Genomic DNA, 16,639 nt, shown 5'->3' with positions numbered 1-16,639 from the left:
GTCCCTGTCTGAAAATATTCAATGCAAGCTGATCAATGTATACTGTGGTGATTGTACTGACTGTAGTGTATACTTCGAAAATACAGAAAGCCATTTTAGAACTGTTACAAAGTAGATATAAACTGTCAACACTGTAGCTTCATCTGCCTAATTTTTTTTTTTTTTTTAAGGAAACTAAACTTCCTGCTTTGTGTATAAAGGATCAACATTGACCAAAGCAAAGAATCAGGACTGGAAAAGCAATAGCTTTATTCTGTAAGAAGACTTGCATACCTGAATCCTACATCTTCCCTCTCCTCCTCCCTTTAGATGAAGATTCACAGTAAGAAATGAATACATTTTTCACAAAGTCTGAAAAATTGCTTCAAATAAATATTAATCTACTGCAATCGATATATATGAGGAATGGAGAGGGGCGAATGCGAGAGTGGTGACTACAGAACTATATTAAAACAAGGGTTGCAGTTAAAATCAGGGTGGAAAGCAAGGCAGCAGGCCTGAGGCTCTAATCACAGAACAGAGTGATGGAGATGAACCAATACTGCATGGATTAGCAATGAATTATTTTGAACCGTAATCATATGCCTGCACAGAAGAGAGGCAAAACTAGCCATTACTCATAAACTGATCTGCTGATTTCTTGAGAGAAGTGGGGGCAGGGGGATGAGAACAAATTCATATGCTAAACTAATTCAGAATAATGAAAACCTAAAGATGCAGTTACACTTCAAGTTACATTCTATTTTTAATATCTACCACATACTACATAATATGGGGTATTTACAGCAGAAACTATAAAGGGCTTGGATTCGAATAGGATTAATCCAACCATTTCTTCTAAGATTAGGATGTGAGATATTTACTCCACTCCATTTTTTTCTTGTCCAATAAAACCATTTCTGAATACCTTTAATACACCCAAATATAAAACACTGAAGTATTTTGTTATAAAGAAGAAACAGTACTCAAGGAATTAACTTCCTTTGGATAATGGGGAAAAAAATCATACCAAATGAAGATTCGGTTGTTAGAACTAATTTTGTTAGGAAGAAAAAAAATCAAAACTGCTGGTAGCAAGAGATTCCTGAGATTCTTATGAACAGACTGTTTAAATGAAGAGCACTTTAATCAGTAGAGGAATCCTCACGTTTCTAATGTCTTGCTGTGCATTCTGCAGGTTATAGTAGCAGCTGGTAGAGGTCATATATCTTTTGTGAGCATCCCAAAAAGGCTCACTGCCAGACTGTTAAATTATGAATAAGCAATGAACAAAAGAATGCAGATACGGTGGTGACAAGATAATCCAAGCAAATTTATCTATGACAAATTTCACAGGATTAACAAATTACATTTACACAGAACAATAAAAATGTGCAAAAAAAAAAAAATGATGAGCCTACTTTTCCTTAAACCATTAGGAAAACAAAAAGTCACAAATCCTCTGCATATATTTAAATTTAACTTGATCTAAAGTAAGACATTTATAATATGTTTAAGATATCTACCTTCCCATTTTAGGTAGATATACACAAACTTGGTATACTGGTTTATATTTCATTTATGTTACATTGTAAAGAATATATATATACACACACACAGAGATACATATATATATATATATATTACATATATGGCTTATATATAAATAATGAATACAAACAGTGAAATCGATAATAAATAAATGTCATCCCATCCATATATATGAATAGAATGGATATGTTTTTAAGACAGATTTTGAGAAATTATTTGTGTAGGGAAAAATGCTTCCTCAATTAGTACAATACATATAAGCTACCAAAATATCCTTATTCACTGATGTCTCCATTTTCGAGGATTAGAGATAGAGGTTCTGAAAACAGTTTCAATCATTCCACTTGCTCCTACCAAAACACTGCAGTCTTTCTGAGTAAAGTGCTTCTGCACGAAGTTCTTAGAACTAGTGCCCTTTTCTGCAGTGTTACAATAGCAGAAAAGAAAATTCACTGTTGGTGGAGGGGACTGATTTCAGCTATATTCATTAAAGATGACCCTTAATCCAATATTAAACTTTTCTTTATAATAAAATTATTTGTATTAATCTTATAAATGAGAAAAGCCCCAGTCTATCAGATAATAAGATATTACTGAAATGACCTGTGAATCCATAAAGTGTTCTTAAAATGCTATGTGGCACTACTTTCCAAAATATGTGATAAATATTTAAGTTTTAATGTTATAGACAACCTCGGTACCAGAGTCAGAGCCCTTTAATACTGCACTGGCATACTGATGATATTAAAATAATGTTGTTCAGTCACTAAGTTGTGGCTGACTCTCTGTGATCCCAAGGACTGCAGCACACCAGGCTTTCCTGTCCTTCACTATCTCCAAGAGTTTGCTCAAATTCATGTTCATTGAGTTGGTGATATAATTTATTTTAAGATGACCTGAATGCTGTTTTAAATTTTGTAGCCTATTTTTCACTTATACTTCCTACTGACTATTGCTTTTAATCTTCAATATTTTAGCAGAACATTCCTCTAAATGAGCCCTTTGCAAGATCTCACAAGTCAACCTATCCTTTATGTAAACAAGAAATTTTAAGGTGAAAGTGAATGTTTAAGTTACACAAGTAAAATACTCAGCTCTTTCAACCACAAATACTCAAGCACTGCTTATCTAGTCCTTTCAAGCCCTGAAATTCCTACATTTTATCCTTTTTTTGAAGAAGTTATTTGGTTGACAATATTGCATCTAAAAACAGGAAGATAAATGTGGTATGCTTGTCTACTACCTCAAATGCAGCCTATGTTCTATGAGGAGCAGTGATTAAAGTCAGATGTTACAAAGTTTCATAATCTTCAGTCACTAAGTTGTGTCCAATTCTTTTGTGATCCCATGGCCTGTAGCCCACCAGGATCCTCTGTCCATGGGATTTCTCAGGCGAGAATCCTGGAGTTTGTTGCCATTTCCTTCTCCAGGGGCTATTCCTGACCAAGGGATTGAACACACGTCTCCTGCATTGGTGGGCAGATTCTTTACCACTGAGCCGCTAGGGAAGCCTTTTCCAAAAGTATAGCTTTTATCAAAGATAACCTTTGCCAAAGAAATGTTACATACCAGACCAACCCCTGTAACCCCCCCCCACCACCCCACAGCAGAGAAAATAAAATGCTACCAAGACTTTCCTTTCTTGAGTGTCACAAGTGTGTGAGCATCCAGAAAGAAGACTCGGAGAACTAAATGATAACTTATCACTTATGTATTTATTCTGATCCATTTTTAACATGTTTTTAATTAAATGAGTTAATTAATATATGTAAAGCCCTTAGAACAGTACCTGGTACACAGTACTATATAAATGCTTGCTGTCATTATTTTAATGCCAGGTAATTTGGCAACAGGCCAACTTCCACAAACCCTTATACATCTCCAAAGAATATACAGAAACACAGGCAGTAACGTGTATTATGCTTTATCCATTCAGTGGCAAAACCTATCCCAAAATAAAAGTCTTGGCTGTAGTCTTTAGATTAAACTGTGACAACTCTGAGGCAAGAATAACAGGAGTGGAAAAGGTCCATGAATACTTCACAGTCTAAGACCAAAGAGGCCCATGTACATGGCAAACTGATTCTTCAGAAATTATTCAGGGAAAAGTCTGCCTTGAAATGTAGATAGCTGTGGAAGGAAGGAAGGAAGTGAAAGTTGCTCAGTCGTGTCCAAATTTTTGCGACCCCATGGAATTCTCCAGGCCAGAATATTGGAGTGGGTAGCCTTTCCCTTCTCCAGGGGATCTTCCCAACCCAGGGATCGAACCCAGGTTTCCCACATTGCAGGCGGACTTTTTACCAGCTGAGTCAAAAGGGAAGCCCAAATAGCTGTGAAACTTGCCCACAAAACTACCAGAATGTTAATGGGTAGAGTTAGAATAATTCATTGATTCTTTCTCTCACTTTATAAACACCATATTTCTGAACTTCTCCAAACATCTGATGAAGAACCAAGAGGCAGAGATCTAATTCACTACTCAGCACACGCAGTCTTTCTGCCATAAGAGCTCTCTGGTGTGGGCTCAGAAATCCCTGACTCTAGAAAATTTGAAAAATGCAGGGCCCATCCACACTGCAGTTAAGGTACTACATTTCTACAGAGACAAACCTGATTTCAATCTCTACCACCTTCTTTGGGAACAATATGCCTCTGTTTTCTCATCCATAAATGGGGATATTAGCACTTCCCTTATAAGGCAGTGGGGAAGTCAATGAGAAAATTACTAGGAAATATTTAATATTTGTTTCAAAGGGCTTTGAAACAAGTAATGTCCAATAAATTTTTATTATCATATGTGATCATTTTCATTTTAAAATCCCAAAGATCTTTTACATTCTTTTGCTATTAATTCATTTACATTGTATAACATCTTTTCTTTCTTTCCCCCAAGAACCTCTAATTATTTTACAGTCTTTAGTTACAGTATTTTACAAGCAGAATACCTGTCCTCCCAGAACACTAAGCTAACAGAAGTCAAAGGAGATAAGGAGCCTTCTTTACAGGTCCATGAATTCTCTACTTTCTACTCTTCCAGAAAAGCGTGTTTTCTGGCCCTTGATAATATTCCGCATATCCAATATATGGACAAGTCTATAACTAATGCAACTGTTCTTATAGGGAGTATTATTCACTACTATCTCTGGCACAAGTCAGGACGGTCCATTGCAGAGGTTCAATAAATAAAGCCGAATGAACAAACCAATCAATAATTATAGTCGAGGCCCATGAACAGTTTGGACAATGGCAATGTGCGATTTTCATCTTGCCTCTTAAGATTTTGTACACGAGACCACAAGTATGTCAATTAATTCACCAAAACATTATGCTTCAGACATGTATACAGACAGCTTCAAGTGCTGTTTAATCTTGTCACTGCCCTAGTAATTTCAGCTATAGCAGCAGTCACTTTCCTCTTACTAAGCCATGCCCTACTTATGCACTACATTTTCACTAATATCACTACAAACTATTCTACGTAAGGTTTTATCAAACTTATTAGTGCCAACATCCTATTGACACTAATGGGGCCCAGCACAGTAAAAATACCATTCAGTTACAGTTGGTTTATTACACTGCCCAATGTGGGGGGGGGGGGGGGGGGAGTAAGAATGAAAACAGGCACTATTTACTATAAAAACACTAATATCATTAAATGCAAAGCAAACATAACTGAATTTTCCCATAAATTTGGGAAGTTCTTAGCTAGTCATAGTACAGATTTCAATATTTAAAGTTTTACATATTCCATTGTGTACAACTTTAGAAGCATTTACATTAAATTAATATTTAATCACGTGAACAACTAAAAATGTTAACAGCCTAATCCTTCCACTAGGTATCAGCCTTATCCATTGTATGCAATTAGGAAGTGTTGATAAAACACTTGAAATTAAATTCTAAGCCAACAGCTGTGCAGAATTTTTTTAAAAGTTAATTCAAGAGACGAATGCTCTAATACAGAAAAAGTAGCCGTGTGAACATAACAGGGGAGGGCCTAGTTCTGCTCTCACGTGTGTTTAATTTTCTTTAAATCTAGTGAGTGGCATTCGCATAAGAAAGGGGATCACTGGAATCGCAGGAAAAATAAGAAAACAAAAATAGACTACCTAAGGGTCATTATTAATAGTAAAGCATTTAAGGAAATTTATTAGAGAAAAACATTATCAGAGGTGATTTAGATATCTCCGTTACATAGCCCCTGCAAATACCCTACAAAATATAAAGCTCAAAAGCTTAAAAAATAACTAGATAAAAGTTACACTGCCTAAATTCTCCCACTGCAAAAAAAAAAAAAAGTACAACTTTACAAAAGCATGTACAGTACAGAAACCCCCTGTTATAGAAAACCTCACCACAGAGCAGGGGACCCTGGACATCAGATTCTGTTTCAAACAGATGCAATTTTAACATGCCAGTGGATCCCAAACTAAGATCTGGGCCAGAGCAAAAGAGTGGAGAGGTTTATGGAAATTCTGGCATTCCCATAAAACAGATCTATTGTAGGTAGGAGCAACGACTGTACAGAAGAATTTCGGGGAAAATTCAAACTTCATACTGCCAAAAATACCAGGCTGTTCCAATTTGTACATCAAATTTAAATTGCAATATAATTCTTACCAACTCATTGCTGAACAAGATATTAATTTCCCACAACTTTCAGTCAAATATAAAAGTCGTATTCTAAAGAATATTTTTAAAGACCACAGGGACTAAAACTTTACTCATAATACCACTAGGTGCTTAAACAAAAAAAGAAAATACCTCATGTAACTTTTTTTTTTTTAACCAAAAGCATCCAATAATGTTGGATTCGAGTTTGCTCATAACAAATCAAATCTAGTAACAGGCACATTATAGATTTGAAGTAGCTATGTGTCTTTCAATTTATAAATCAGAAATTGGAAATAGGAAAGGATGCTGTAATGTGGGAGGGTCCTACATAATAAAGGTCTTTATAACTCCTGGCTCCTGAGCTATACAATCTAATATCCTCTCCGGTGGTTCTGTGATATGCCCATGCATTACAGTTCTTGTTGACAGTCTGTTGCCTTGGAAATATTTCATTATTTCAGTTTTTCCATTTGTAGACCCTTGGCCTTGTGATATGAAGGCCATCCTATTTCATATTTTCGATTATCATTTAAGCAATCTTGTGGAGCTATTTATATATAAGCAAGTGTTAGACAACGCATATCATCATTTATCACTCTGTGTTTAAGCTTACACTGTAGAAAGAAATGCCTCCAAAAAAGTCTCCACCACCACCTTTACTTTTTAAACCAAAAGCCTGTGCTACTGGAATATGCTTTGCAAACCAGCATGGGCGTATCACATGCTTGACACTTCTAATTTTCTTGGTTTTACATCCACATAGTGGAAAAACTCTGTGGTAGTACTATATAATTTGCAGCCTACTGGAGGGTTTTTTTTTTTGTTTGTTTGTTTGTTTTTGTTTTTAATCAAATGAGTCTTAATACATAAGGTTTTCAACTTGTTCTTTCAGGCTCCAAAGACACTTTCTGTGTGTATGAGTCAGAGGAATTTAAGGAATACTAAATAATAACATAAGACATTATCAAGAAAAAACTTCTTTCCCCAAAATTTACTCTGTAAACATTATTAGGAGGAAATGACTTTTGTACAGTATTATTAAACTCAGGTCAGATAAGTCATAACTAAACAACAAGACAATTCAAAAGATGTGTTTTTTTCCTCTACAAGTTTCGATACTGGTATATGTGAAAAACAACATTAGAGATAGTGTCCATAAAAGCCTTTAAGAAATCAATGATTTGGAAACCATGTTTTGAGTAAATGGGAGGAGATCACTTAAAGCATGTCCACAGAAAACCATCTTTTGTATACATATTTCTGTTCAACCGTTAGAGAGAAATCACGCTACTAACCAACAAGTTCCAGGCACAAAGTGCACATAAAGGTGAAATGACTACTTAGTTGAGCAAGTAACTATGAAAAACACCCCCTCCTGAACCAACCATCTGATTTCCCATTTCTCATTACAAAACCAAATCAAGGAACATGTGTAATGTTTACACTTAAAGTGTTAAGAGTACTTAAAACCCTAATAACAAAGTGAACCCTCGGGGCATAAAACAACTGTTTGGATAACGGGCCAAGTTTGTGGTTATTACTGTTTGAAACATTTAGTTCATAACTCCTTTCTTCCCTCCCTCTGTATCGCTCCTCCTGCCCCTACCTCCTTAGTACTTCTCCCTCTCCCTACAGGTTAAACCTTCTCAGATCCAACCTTTAAAATGACAGCATCCGAGCTGAACAAGAAGATGCTATTAAAGGGCATTAAATTAAATACAGTATATCCTCCTACAACTTCAATCAGAATTTCAGGCCAAGTGTTATTTAGTTCAGCTCTCAAGTGGAGCAGAATAACAAATCGCGCACTTTGATTTACCTTCTTCGAATGCCAAATGGAGACAGGTGATAAAGAACGCGCTCATGCACAGGCTATGAAGTTTCCTCTAGAAATTAATTCTATCTTCAAGATTCCTATCTCAGAGAAATTCCCAAAATGGCACACAAATAGGCCTCTGCTGGAGAGATTACTGGGGCCATCCCAGTAAATACATTTACTACCAGAGAACTGGGGAAGAAGGAGGCAAAGAAAAAGGAAAGAAGGGAGGAAATCAATTATAAACTTTTGACTTTGAAAAGTATTCATCACCATGTTAAATACGAAATAATTATTAAAAGCTTTGCACAAATGCTCTGAAAAGTAATTTTTCTACCTACAAAAGTAAAGTACTTAATATGTGAATTCTCATAAAACACTTAAGACTAAATGTTCGTTTTAGCTTTATGAGTTGTCAGGTAGTTAATGCTAACCATCTTTAACATCTTTAAAAGCTGAGCTGTGTATGATTTACTCCCAGGTACATGATTTATATAAGAAATTAGCTAGAGTTTAGAATGACTCACTTAAGTATCTACTTGAAATTATTTCCTTAATCCTGACAATTCTGCGGTCCCTACTGAATAAAGGAACCAGGCAATGGTGCAAGTGAAGCTCTTTAAGGGAATAGCTTGTTTAAATATCTCCTTAACAACTCGATGGAAACTACAGGTTAAATGCTATGTTGTATCAAAAATAAAACTGTCCATGTCAAAACAATTAAATCTGGCTACTATGGACTTCTCTCATCTTTTCAAGTTCACTTAAGCCTGTGAGGAAAGTAAACATCGCTGGTTGGGGGCCGGGGGCAGGGGGTGGACACATCTAACCGCATTTGTTTTCCTCAGGAATCAATGGGTAACATTTCATACTTCCTACTGAGCGTTTCCTCTTCTGAGACAGAGAGAGATATTCACTTTGCTCAAACCAATATGCTATATGCAATTAATGTCATTAACGCTGCCAATTAATAGCAAATAGGAGTCCAAACAAAGTAGGCTGGGTGGACAGCAGGAGGGAAAAACCACGTGGGGTGGAGGGGTGCTTAGTTACTCTGAAATCTAACAATGCCATTCACGTAGGACAGTTAAGGAAATTGTGAAGACAAACTCCCTTTCCCTTTTGGCTTCGGTGTAACTAACTTCAAACAGACATGCTCGGCTGAGCTCCCTGCCTGGATATGCAATTCTCCCCAGGAACTTTTTAAAACACAGATCCCCAAACAGTAACTAACGGGACAGAGATGCTCCAACTGTTGGCACATTTTGGGTCTCGCTGTGGGCTGGCTCATGGGGACGGAAGGGTTTTCTTCTTTTTTTCCTCGGGGGTGAGGGGGTCGGGGGCGGGGGGGGCGGCGGTGAGTGGATGAAGAGAGTGAATAGGAGGGCAGTGGAGGAGAACAGAGGGCAAAAGCAGGAGAGCCGCAAGTGGACGAGGCTGGGGGCGGCAGCCCGGGCGGCGGGGAGGCGGCCGCGCGCCTCTCTCCGCCCGGCCCGGCCTAGCGGCTCCGCGCGGAGACGAGCCCCTCCGCGACACCGTCCGGGCCTGGCGCGAGCTCCGCGCTCCCCGCCCCCGGCCTCCTCCTCCTCCTCCTCCCCGCTCGCAGCCTGCCCTCCCCCTCCCCAGCCTCATTCCTTCCTAGAGAGCAGCTGCCAAGGGACCTGCGGCGGCCCCGGGGATCCCCCGGCCCCCCACCCGCTCCGCGGCTCCCCGCCACACAGCAGCCCCTTCGCTTTGGTTTCTCTTTTTCTTTTTTCTTTCTTTTTTCTGCTTTTTCTCTCTTTTTTTTTTTCTCTTTTCTTTCTTTTTTTTTTTTTTTTTCTCTGTCAACGAGTCACTCCATTCGCCGAGCCGAGGAGGTGCGACCGCTCGGAGAGCCTGGCGCCGCCGGCGCCGCCGCCGCCGGAGAGCCCGCTCGCTGCCGCAGCCGCCGCGGGCGGACAATGCGCGCGGGGACCGCGGAGCCGCCGGCCCGCAGCCCCGGCTCCCGCGGGCTCGCGGCCCAGGAGGCGGGCTGCGGAGCGGGGCCCGCCACCTCGGCGGCGGCGGCGGCGGCGGAGGGAGCGGCGGGAGCAACCGCCCCGGCGGCAGGTTCAATAAACAGAAAAGTGTTACCGTTCTCGCCTGGAAGGATCCTGCTGAAAGCTGGGCTTGGTGGGCGCCATCTTCCTGCTATTTTTTTTCCTCTCTTACTTTTTGCCTCTCTCCCCACTCCCGGGGCGGGGGGCGTGGGGAGGGCGGGGGGTGTGCGTGTGCGTGGGGTGGCGGGAGTGAGTGCGGGCGTGCGCTGCGCTCAGCGGCGGCCGGGCGGTGGCCGTGGCCGTGGCCGTGGCCGTGGCGGCGGCGGCGGCGGCGGCGGCGGCGGCGGCCGTGCTGCTGAGGCGGGGAGGCTACGGAAAAGTAGAGGGGCCGGAGCCTCGCCGGCAGCCGGCCGTCCCCTCGCGCCGCCGGTGCCTCTCGCCGCAGGTCGCCGCCTCCTCCGCCGCCTGCGCCTTCTCCTCCCCCTGCTCTCCGGGCGCCGCCGCCGCCGTCCATGCGTCGCAGAGCCCCCGCGGCCCGGGCCGCTCCGGCTCCCGAGACATGCCCGGCGCGGAGACAGGAGACCGGCGGCGGCGGCGGAGGAGGAGGAGGGGGAGGCGGCGGCGGGGGGTGGAGGGGGAGGCGGCCGCGCGGCCCCGCGGGCAGCCCGGCCCAGGGCCCCGCCGCCGCCGCCGCCTGAGGGATCTCGCCCTCGCGCGCCGCCACACCCCCCGCCGTCACCCCCGCCGCCGCCGCCCCGAGCCGGCCGGGTGGCAGGTGGGGCACACACCCTCCCGGCGGGGGGCGGTGGGGGGCGCTAGGCCGGGCGGCGGGGAGCGGGGGAGGAAGCGCAGGGGTTCCCAGCTTGACCGCTGTGAAAGTATTTCTGGGCATTTTCCAGCTGCTTTGCTCCAGAGCGCTCTCTCGCACGCAGACACACACCCCCCCTTCTCGCGCGCTCTCTCTCTCCCTCTCTCCGTGTCTCTCTCTCTCCTCTCTCTCTCTCTCTCGTTGGGGGACTGGGAAGCTCGGCTGCCAGCGCAACAACGCCACTCAGTTGCAGTTTCGAACACTTCCCTTCTCTGGAGTATCGCGGCCAGGAGGAAAGAAACAAGAGAAAGAGGAACTGGGAGGCCCACGGCAGCGGGCAGGGCAGCCCCGCGTCCCGGGCGCGCGTTCGGGGACAAGTGGGTGGGGGTGTGCGGGCGGAGCGGCCCGGAGAGCCCCTCTGGGCGGGCGGAGCGGCGGCGCGGGCTACCTTGTGGCTCGGGCGCTCTCAGCAGCATTTCCAAGCCCGAAGCAATCTGCATTATTCACGCACACATCAAGTCTGAAGACCCCGGGGTTCACAAGTGAATCCCCAGGAGTTTAAACGCAGTTAGATAAAACGCTTCTCCCGACTGGGCATCTGGGACCAGACCGGACTTCGGGCCCTCTGGGATCCAGCCCAGCCGCCTCCTTATTTTACAGCTCAGAGAGGCCTAGAGAAAGGGCCACTCGGTGCAGGGTCAGTGCTGGAGTCCTATTGCCTAGGTAGCCCCTGGTCAGAGATTTTTCTCCACTAAACCGCTCTGCCGGGTGTGGCAGCTTTTTAGGCAGACACTTGGATCAATAATGTGTCACCCAGGAAAGTAGAAAGGACTCCCAAAGCATTTCTACTTTGAATAAGTGAGAGCCAGACGGAAAACATCAGTTCTAAGAGAAGCTTTGCATTTTACTTTAAACTTAAGAAAAAACAGACCTTCAAAGAGGTCCCCTTCAGTTCTACCATTTCAGTACAGTGGGGCTGAGAGTCAGAAACTTGGAAAACCTAAGTGTTTTTCGTGGCAGACGTGTTTAATCTGCATGATGATGTTTGAGTTCTCTTTGGAGTACACTCTACAGGTAGGAGAAGATGAGAGTGATTGACAAATGAAGTGGAGAGTGTTAAGTACAAAATATACATGGGCTGGAAGACAGAGGGAAAAGTTGCCTGCTTGGAAGTTCTGGCTGCAAGACAGTCAGCTTAGGGCGTTTCTACCAAAAGATGACGAATGAGAGAAGCTTGTATTCTCCCAACAGGCGACTCTTTGCTTGAAAACCCCCTTATGCCTGCCACTTCCTCATCAAACTCTCTGAAAGAAGTTAATGCCTTTTTTTTTTTTTTTTTTGGTAAAATGATGTTACCATTTACTATAACAGACATATCCAGGTCTTGAGGTGGAAACTAAAGTCTGCCCTTCACAGCACCTACTGCCTAACAAGTAAGTGGCCCACATTGCCAATAAAATTGCAGAGGATAGGGGACTTGTGACTAAGACCATGCCAATAACCTTCTAGCCCCCCCCCTCTCCATGACTCACTCCCCTGTCCCCAAATTAACTAAAATTAAAGGTAGTAACAGGTGTCGTCATATCTGAATAGTGAAATGGAGAGCTACATTTTTCACAGCTAGCACCTTCTCTTCTGTCAACATGAGAGAACATAAAAAAGAGAAGGGAACACGACACCCCAAAGGCTAAAGTTTAGAGTTGATTCTTTTTAAAGCTTTAATTTTTAGAAATGCAGTGGAATTCAGAGACTTGATAAAGTGGCCCCAATTCAAAGATGAAGGTGGAAGCATTGCAACACTTTCAGGGTCAGAGGGGGGGACCATGGAGTGTTTTCCTTGGGTGCTCCTGACTGGCAGGGCAATTGGCCCTGGGAAGATCTTCATGGTGACAGACACCAACACTAAGAGAATAAACATAAAAGCTGGAAATTCATGACCACTTCTTATGCCCAGTTCATATCTTAAGGGTTACTTGAAGTTGCCCAGAGTTCCCTGAAATCGTCCAAAGGCCTTCTGAAATTTCTGACCCTTGACTCCCTACTTCAGAGACCACACTATTGTGACCACTGCCTGCACTTCCTAGTTAAAGTGACCGATGGATTCTGTTGTCATTTAAATGTTTTATGAGTGACAAAAAAAAAAAAAAAAAAAAGCTATACCTGAATCATGAGAAGGAAAAATCTAATTCTTTCCTGGCCCTTTATGTTTGAAAAATTCCCAGATCTTTTGTATTAAAGGTTCTTGCAATCACTGAACTAAAACAAGACTAAAATAATTTAAATAAAAAATCTCTTTGACAAGGAATAGCCTCTTTTTGACTTATTTTTAAGACTCTCTTTTTAAAACTTCTGACAATACTCAGAGCATATAATGAAGTCCGCTACAGAATATATGCAATACAGGGCATCAACTTGGAAAACATTCAGTGTGTTATGCAAAACCTGCTCTGGTCGCTGAGCCATTGGTTAGAAGGCACAAAATATGGCAGTGATAGATTATCTTAACCTTTTCAGTTTAAACACTGTTGGTTCAAATCAAAGGTTCTCAAATCAATGAAGTTTGAAAAACAAGGTAAAAATAGGAGCTCTTATTTGAATTATGCATTGTGTATATTTTAAGTTAAATGCCATTGGCAAATCTCTCAGATGTTTAATCGTGTGCAATCTGGGAAACACAAATATTTAATTTCACACTTTCATGTGTTCTTTTTTTTTTTTTCTCTCATCTCTTATAAAACTGAATCCCACAAATGGGAAGCTTACCTTTCATACTACATTGTTAGTTTTTCTCAGCACATTTTTGTGGATTACATTTTTGATAAAATCTTGAAACATCGCAAGTTGTCCTTAAGGAAAAACTTCAGGGTTCTAGGGCTGTTGGTGGTGCTGGTGGTAATATTTTCCCCCTTTCTTTCCTAATTGAATCAAATGACGTTTACTATTTCAATGTCACACCCATAATTTTTTTTTAATCTAAAAATGTTTAAAAGAAATGCAAACAAGAAATACTTGAAAACTTTCTTCTCACAACCTAACCTAACTTTGTAAAATTTGCTTCCTAACTTGTATCTCTGAATCTTATCATTTGCATTATAATACGTTTAAAATGAATACTTAACAGCGCCAAGGAGACTCGGATTTCTGCTCTATTTCCCTGTAGTAACAGGTGACAAGATAACACTATTATGTAGAATTGCAAGTCTACAGCTTCTCCTGAAAACCTTTCCCATTCTGTTTGGAAACAAATGATCAATCAGCCTCAGGTGATCAACTGCCCCCCTGGCTGCCCGTCAGCTCGGGTCCGCACCGGGCAGAGGCACTGAGAAAATTCCGCTGAAGGGGACGGGGATCCCAAAACTTTGCAAAAGCACCTTGTGCCGAGTCTCAGACTCCGCTGTAACTCCGTGGCTACGCGGGGCTGAGCCTCTGGATTTGGGGCCATGCAGAACGCACAGGGTGATTCGACTTCGCCGGTACACTGGAGTGCCTTTCAGTCTGAATTGTGAATGATTATTTTTCTCTGTCTTATCTATAGAACGAGGGGCAAGCAAAGTGAGCCCTGGCGATGTGCATGTGTGTTGTAACGCCTAAAACAAGAGGCAAAGTGAGTCCCACCCCAGCACCCCGGAGCGGGGGACACTATCCCAGCCCAGGCGGGACTACTCACCGCTGCTGGTAGGAGGTGATGCCCTGGACGTTCTGCGGGGTGCCGTTGGCCGCGGCGCCGGCCCTCCCCATGCCCGCGCCGGCCGGCACCCCCGCGGCCGCCCCGCCGGCCGCCGCGGCCGTCACCTGCACGCTGAAATCCGGAAATATTCGGATCATCGCCGCGGCTTCGGCCCCCGGGCGCGGCGGCTCTGGGCTCGGGCTGGCGGGGGCTCGGGCTGGGGCTCGGGCGGCGGCAGCAGCAGCAGCGCGAGCAGCGGCGGCGGCAGCAGCGGAGCCAGGCACCAGCCTGCAATCCCATTAGTGAGCCGCGGCCACTGTGCGCGGCGGAGAGGCGCTTTGATGTGCGCGCAGCGGGCTGGGGGGGTGCCGCAAGCGCGAGGAGGAGGTGCGGGGGGGGGGGGGGGGGCGTGCGAGGGACTTGCAAACAGCAAAACGTGTCAGGGTGGGGCCTTTTTTCCCTTTTGGGGGGCGGTGGTGCTCCCCCCTCTTTCCAGGATGTTGCTCTCACTGGCTGCTCCGGCTGCGCCGCGCGAGCCCAGCTGAGGGAAGAAGGGGAGGGGGTGGCGGAGGAAGGATGCACCGGGAGGCTTGGAGAGGACTTGGCCGGTGCAAGGGAATGACGGGCTGCGAGCGGAGGGTGCCTTTCTTTCCCGCCCCCTCAACACACACAGACGCACACACATACACACACACACACACACACACATACACACACACACACACATACACACACCGCGCACTTCCGACCCAAAGTGTAAGACGAGCGCGCGCTCTCCCCTTCTTTTCTCTAGAGAAATAACCACCATGCAGGCAGGCTCGCGCCTCCCGCGGCTTCCAGTAACCTGGACTCCAGCCCGCGTGTGCAGGAATGGGGGCGCAGATTCTCCCCTCCCGGACAGGACCCCTCACTCTACCGGTCTTCTGTACGCTAGGCAGCGCGAGGGTTGCCAACTGCAAGTTGGACTACTGGAGAACTTGATGCTTATCGAGGAGGGATGGTGTGCAAAGGAGGAGGTGGGGGCGCTTTTGTGCAACGGAGAGTTTGTTCAACCCTTTATAAGAAGGGACTCTCCTCGCTCCTGGTGGGCGGGCATGTTGGTCTTGGACAAACTTGTGAGGTGGGGACTGTAGGTCCAGCTAAAGGGAGCCTGTTGTACCCCTGGTGATCCATGTCTATACGCCCCTTTCAAACGATGAAACGAATAAATTAGCAGCCACAGCTGGGGCCAACTCTGCAAATTCCAACCACCAGGGAAACAAAAAGAGAAAACACGTGCATTTATTTTCTCGTGTCTTCCAGTTACTTCTCCACATTGTTACATCAGTGTTTCTTTAGGGGGTAGAGCGGGATGCCGCGGTTTGGGCGCGCCTTTTTAATGACAACTTGCACTCCTTCTCGCCTGTATAATGGGTGGGACAGTGAGAGTGAATGGCTACCCCCACCCCCGGTCTGGGACCCCTGCGTGGTCCCACTTCCTCCTCCTTCCTTCCGGATCGCGAAACTGGACCGGAGTTGTCTGGCTGAGGGTGCAGCCCCTGAGCAACGTGGGGCGCGGGCTTCCCTCTCTGGCGCGCCCCTTACCCCCGGGACGCTTTGCTGGTATTGCTGTTGGTTTCCCCCATCTCCTTCTCTCGTCTCTTTCTCTCCCTGCGCGCAAAGGCCCCGGCCTGGCAGCTGGGGGAACGACTGGCCGCCGCGCCCGCCGCGCGAACACAACTTGGGCTCGGCGGAGCGTGGTGGCTGCGGCCGCGCCGCCCGACCCTCGGCCAATAGCGCCTCGCCGGGCGAGGCACCTGCTTAACCCTTTGGGCCTGGGGCTCAGCCGGCCACTGGGACCCAGAGGGGCTGGGCCGATTGGCCAGAAGTTGCCAAGGACGAGAGAGGTAGAGACTGCCCGGCCCGGCGTCCCCGCACCAGGTCTGGGGGCCAGACGCCTGCCCTCGCCGCAGACCTGGGCGTCCCCTTCCATCCTCGTGGCTCCGGGAAAACAGCCCAGCGGCACAAAGACCCGTCAGCGCCCGGGCAGCGTCCCGCGCTGGCGGCGCAACCTCTTTGCTCCCCTAACCCGAGTCAGTTTCCGGAGGAGCCGCCCGCGCCCGGCAGCCGCAGGGAGACAGAGGGAGGGAGCCCCAGCTCTGGCTGGCCGGGCCCACGGCGCAGCTGCGTTTCCATTTTCCTCT

General features: G+C 45.4%; 1 protein-coding gene across 16 annotated transcripts in view; it reads right to left on the bottom strand.

Annotated features, from left to right (window-relative positions):
• NPAS3 (neuronal PAS domain protein 3) overlaps window positions 1-14,862 on the bottom strand; it is a 930,536-nt gene extending 915,674 nt beyond the window's left edge. For 6 of the 16 annotated variants that reach the window (XM_043921668.1, XM_043921669.1, XM_043921670.1 and 3 more), the window contains exon 1: window positions 10,076-10,568. In XM_043921668.1, coding sequence (XP_043777603.1) covers window positions 10,076-10,125 — 50 coding nt within the window. In that variant the 5' untranslated portion in view covers window positions 10,126-10,568. Of the gene's footprint in view, window positions 1-10,075; window positions 10,569-14,456 lie in introns of those variants that run through there. The other 10 variants (XM_043921657.1, XM_043921658.1, XM_043921659.1 and 7 more) reach the window with 3 other exon arrangements.
• Window positions 14,863-16,639: the final 1,777 nt, after the last annotated feature.

Source organism: Cervus elaphus, chromosome 13 (assembly GCF_910594005.1).
Source record: "Cervus elaphus chromosome 13, mCerEla1.1, whole genome shotgun sequence".
NCBI lineage: Eukaryota > Metazoa > Chordata > Mammalia > Artiodactyla > Cervidae > Cervus > Cervus elaphus.
This window is presented reverse-complemented; position numbering and strand designations above follow the sequence as displayed.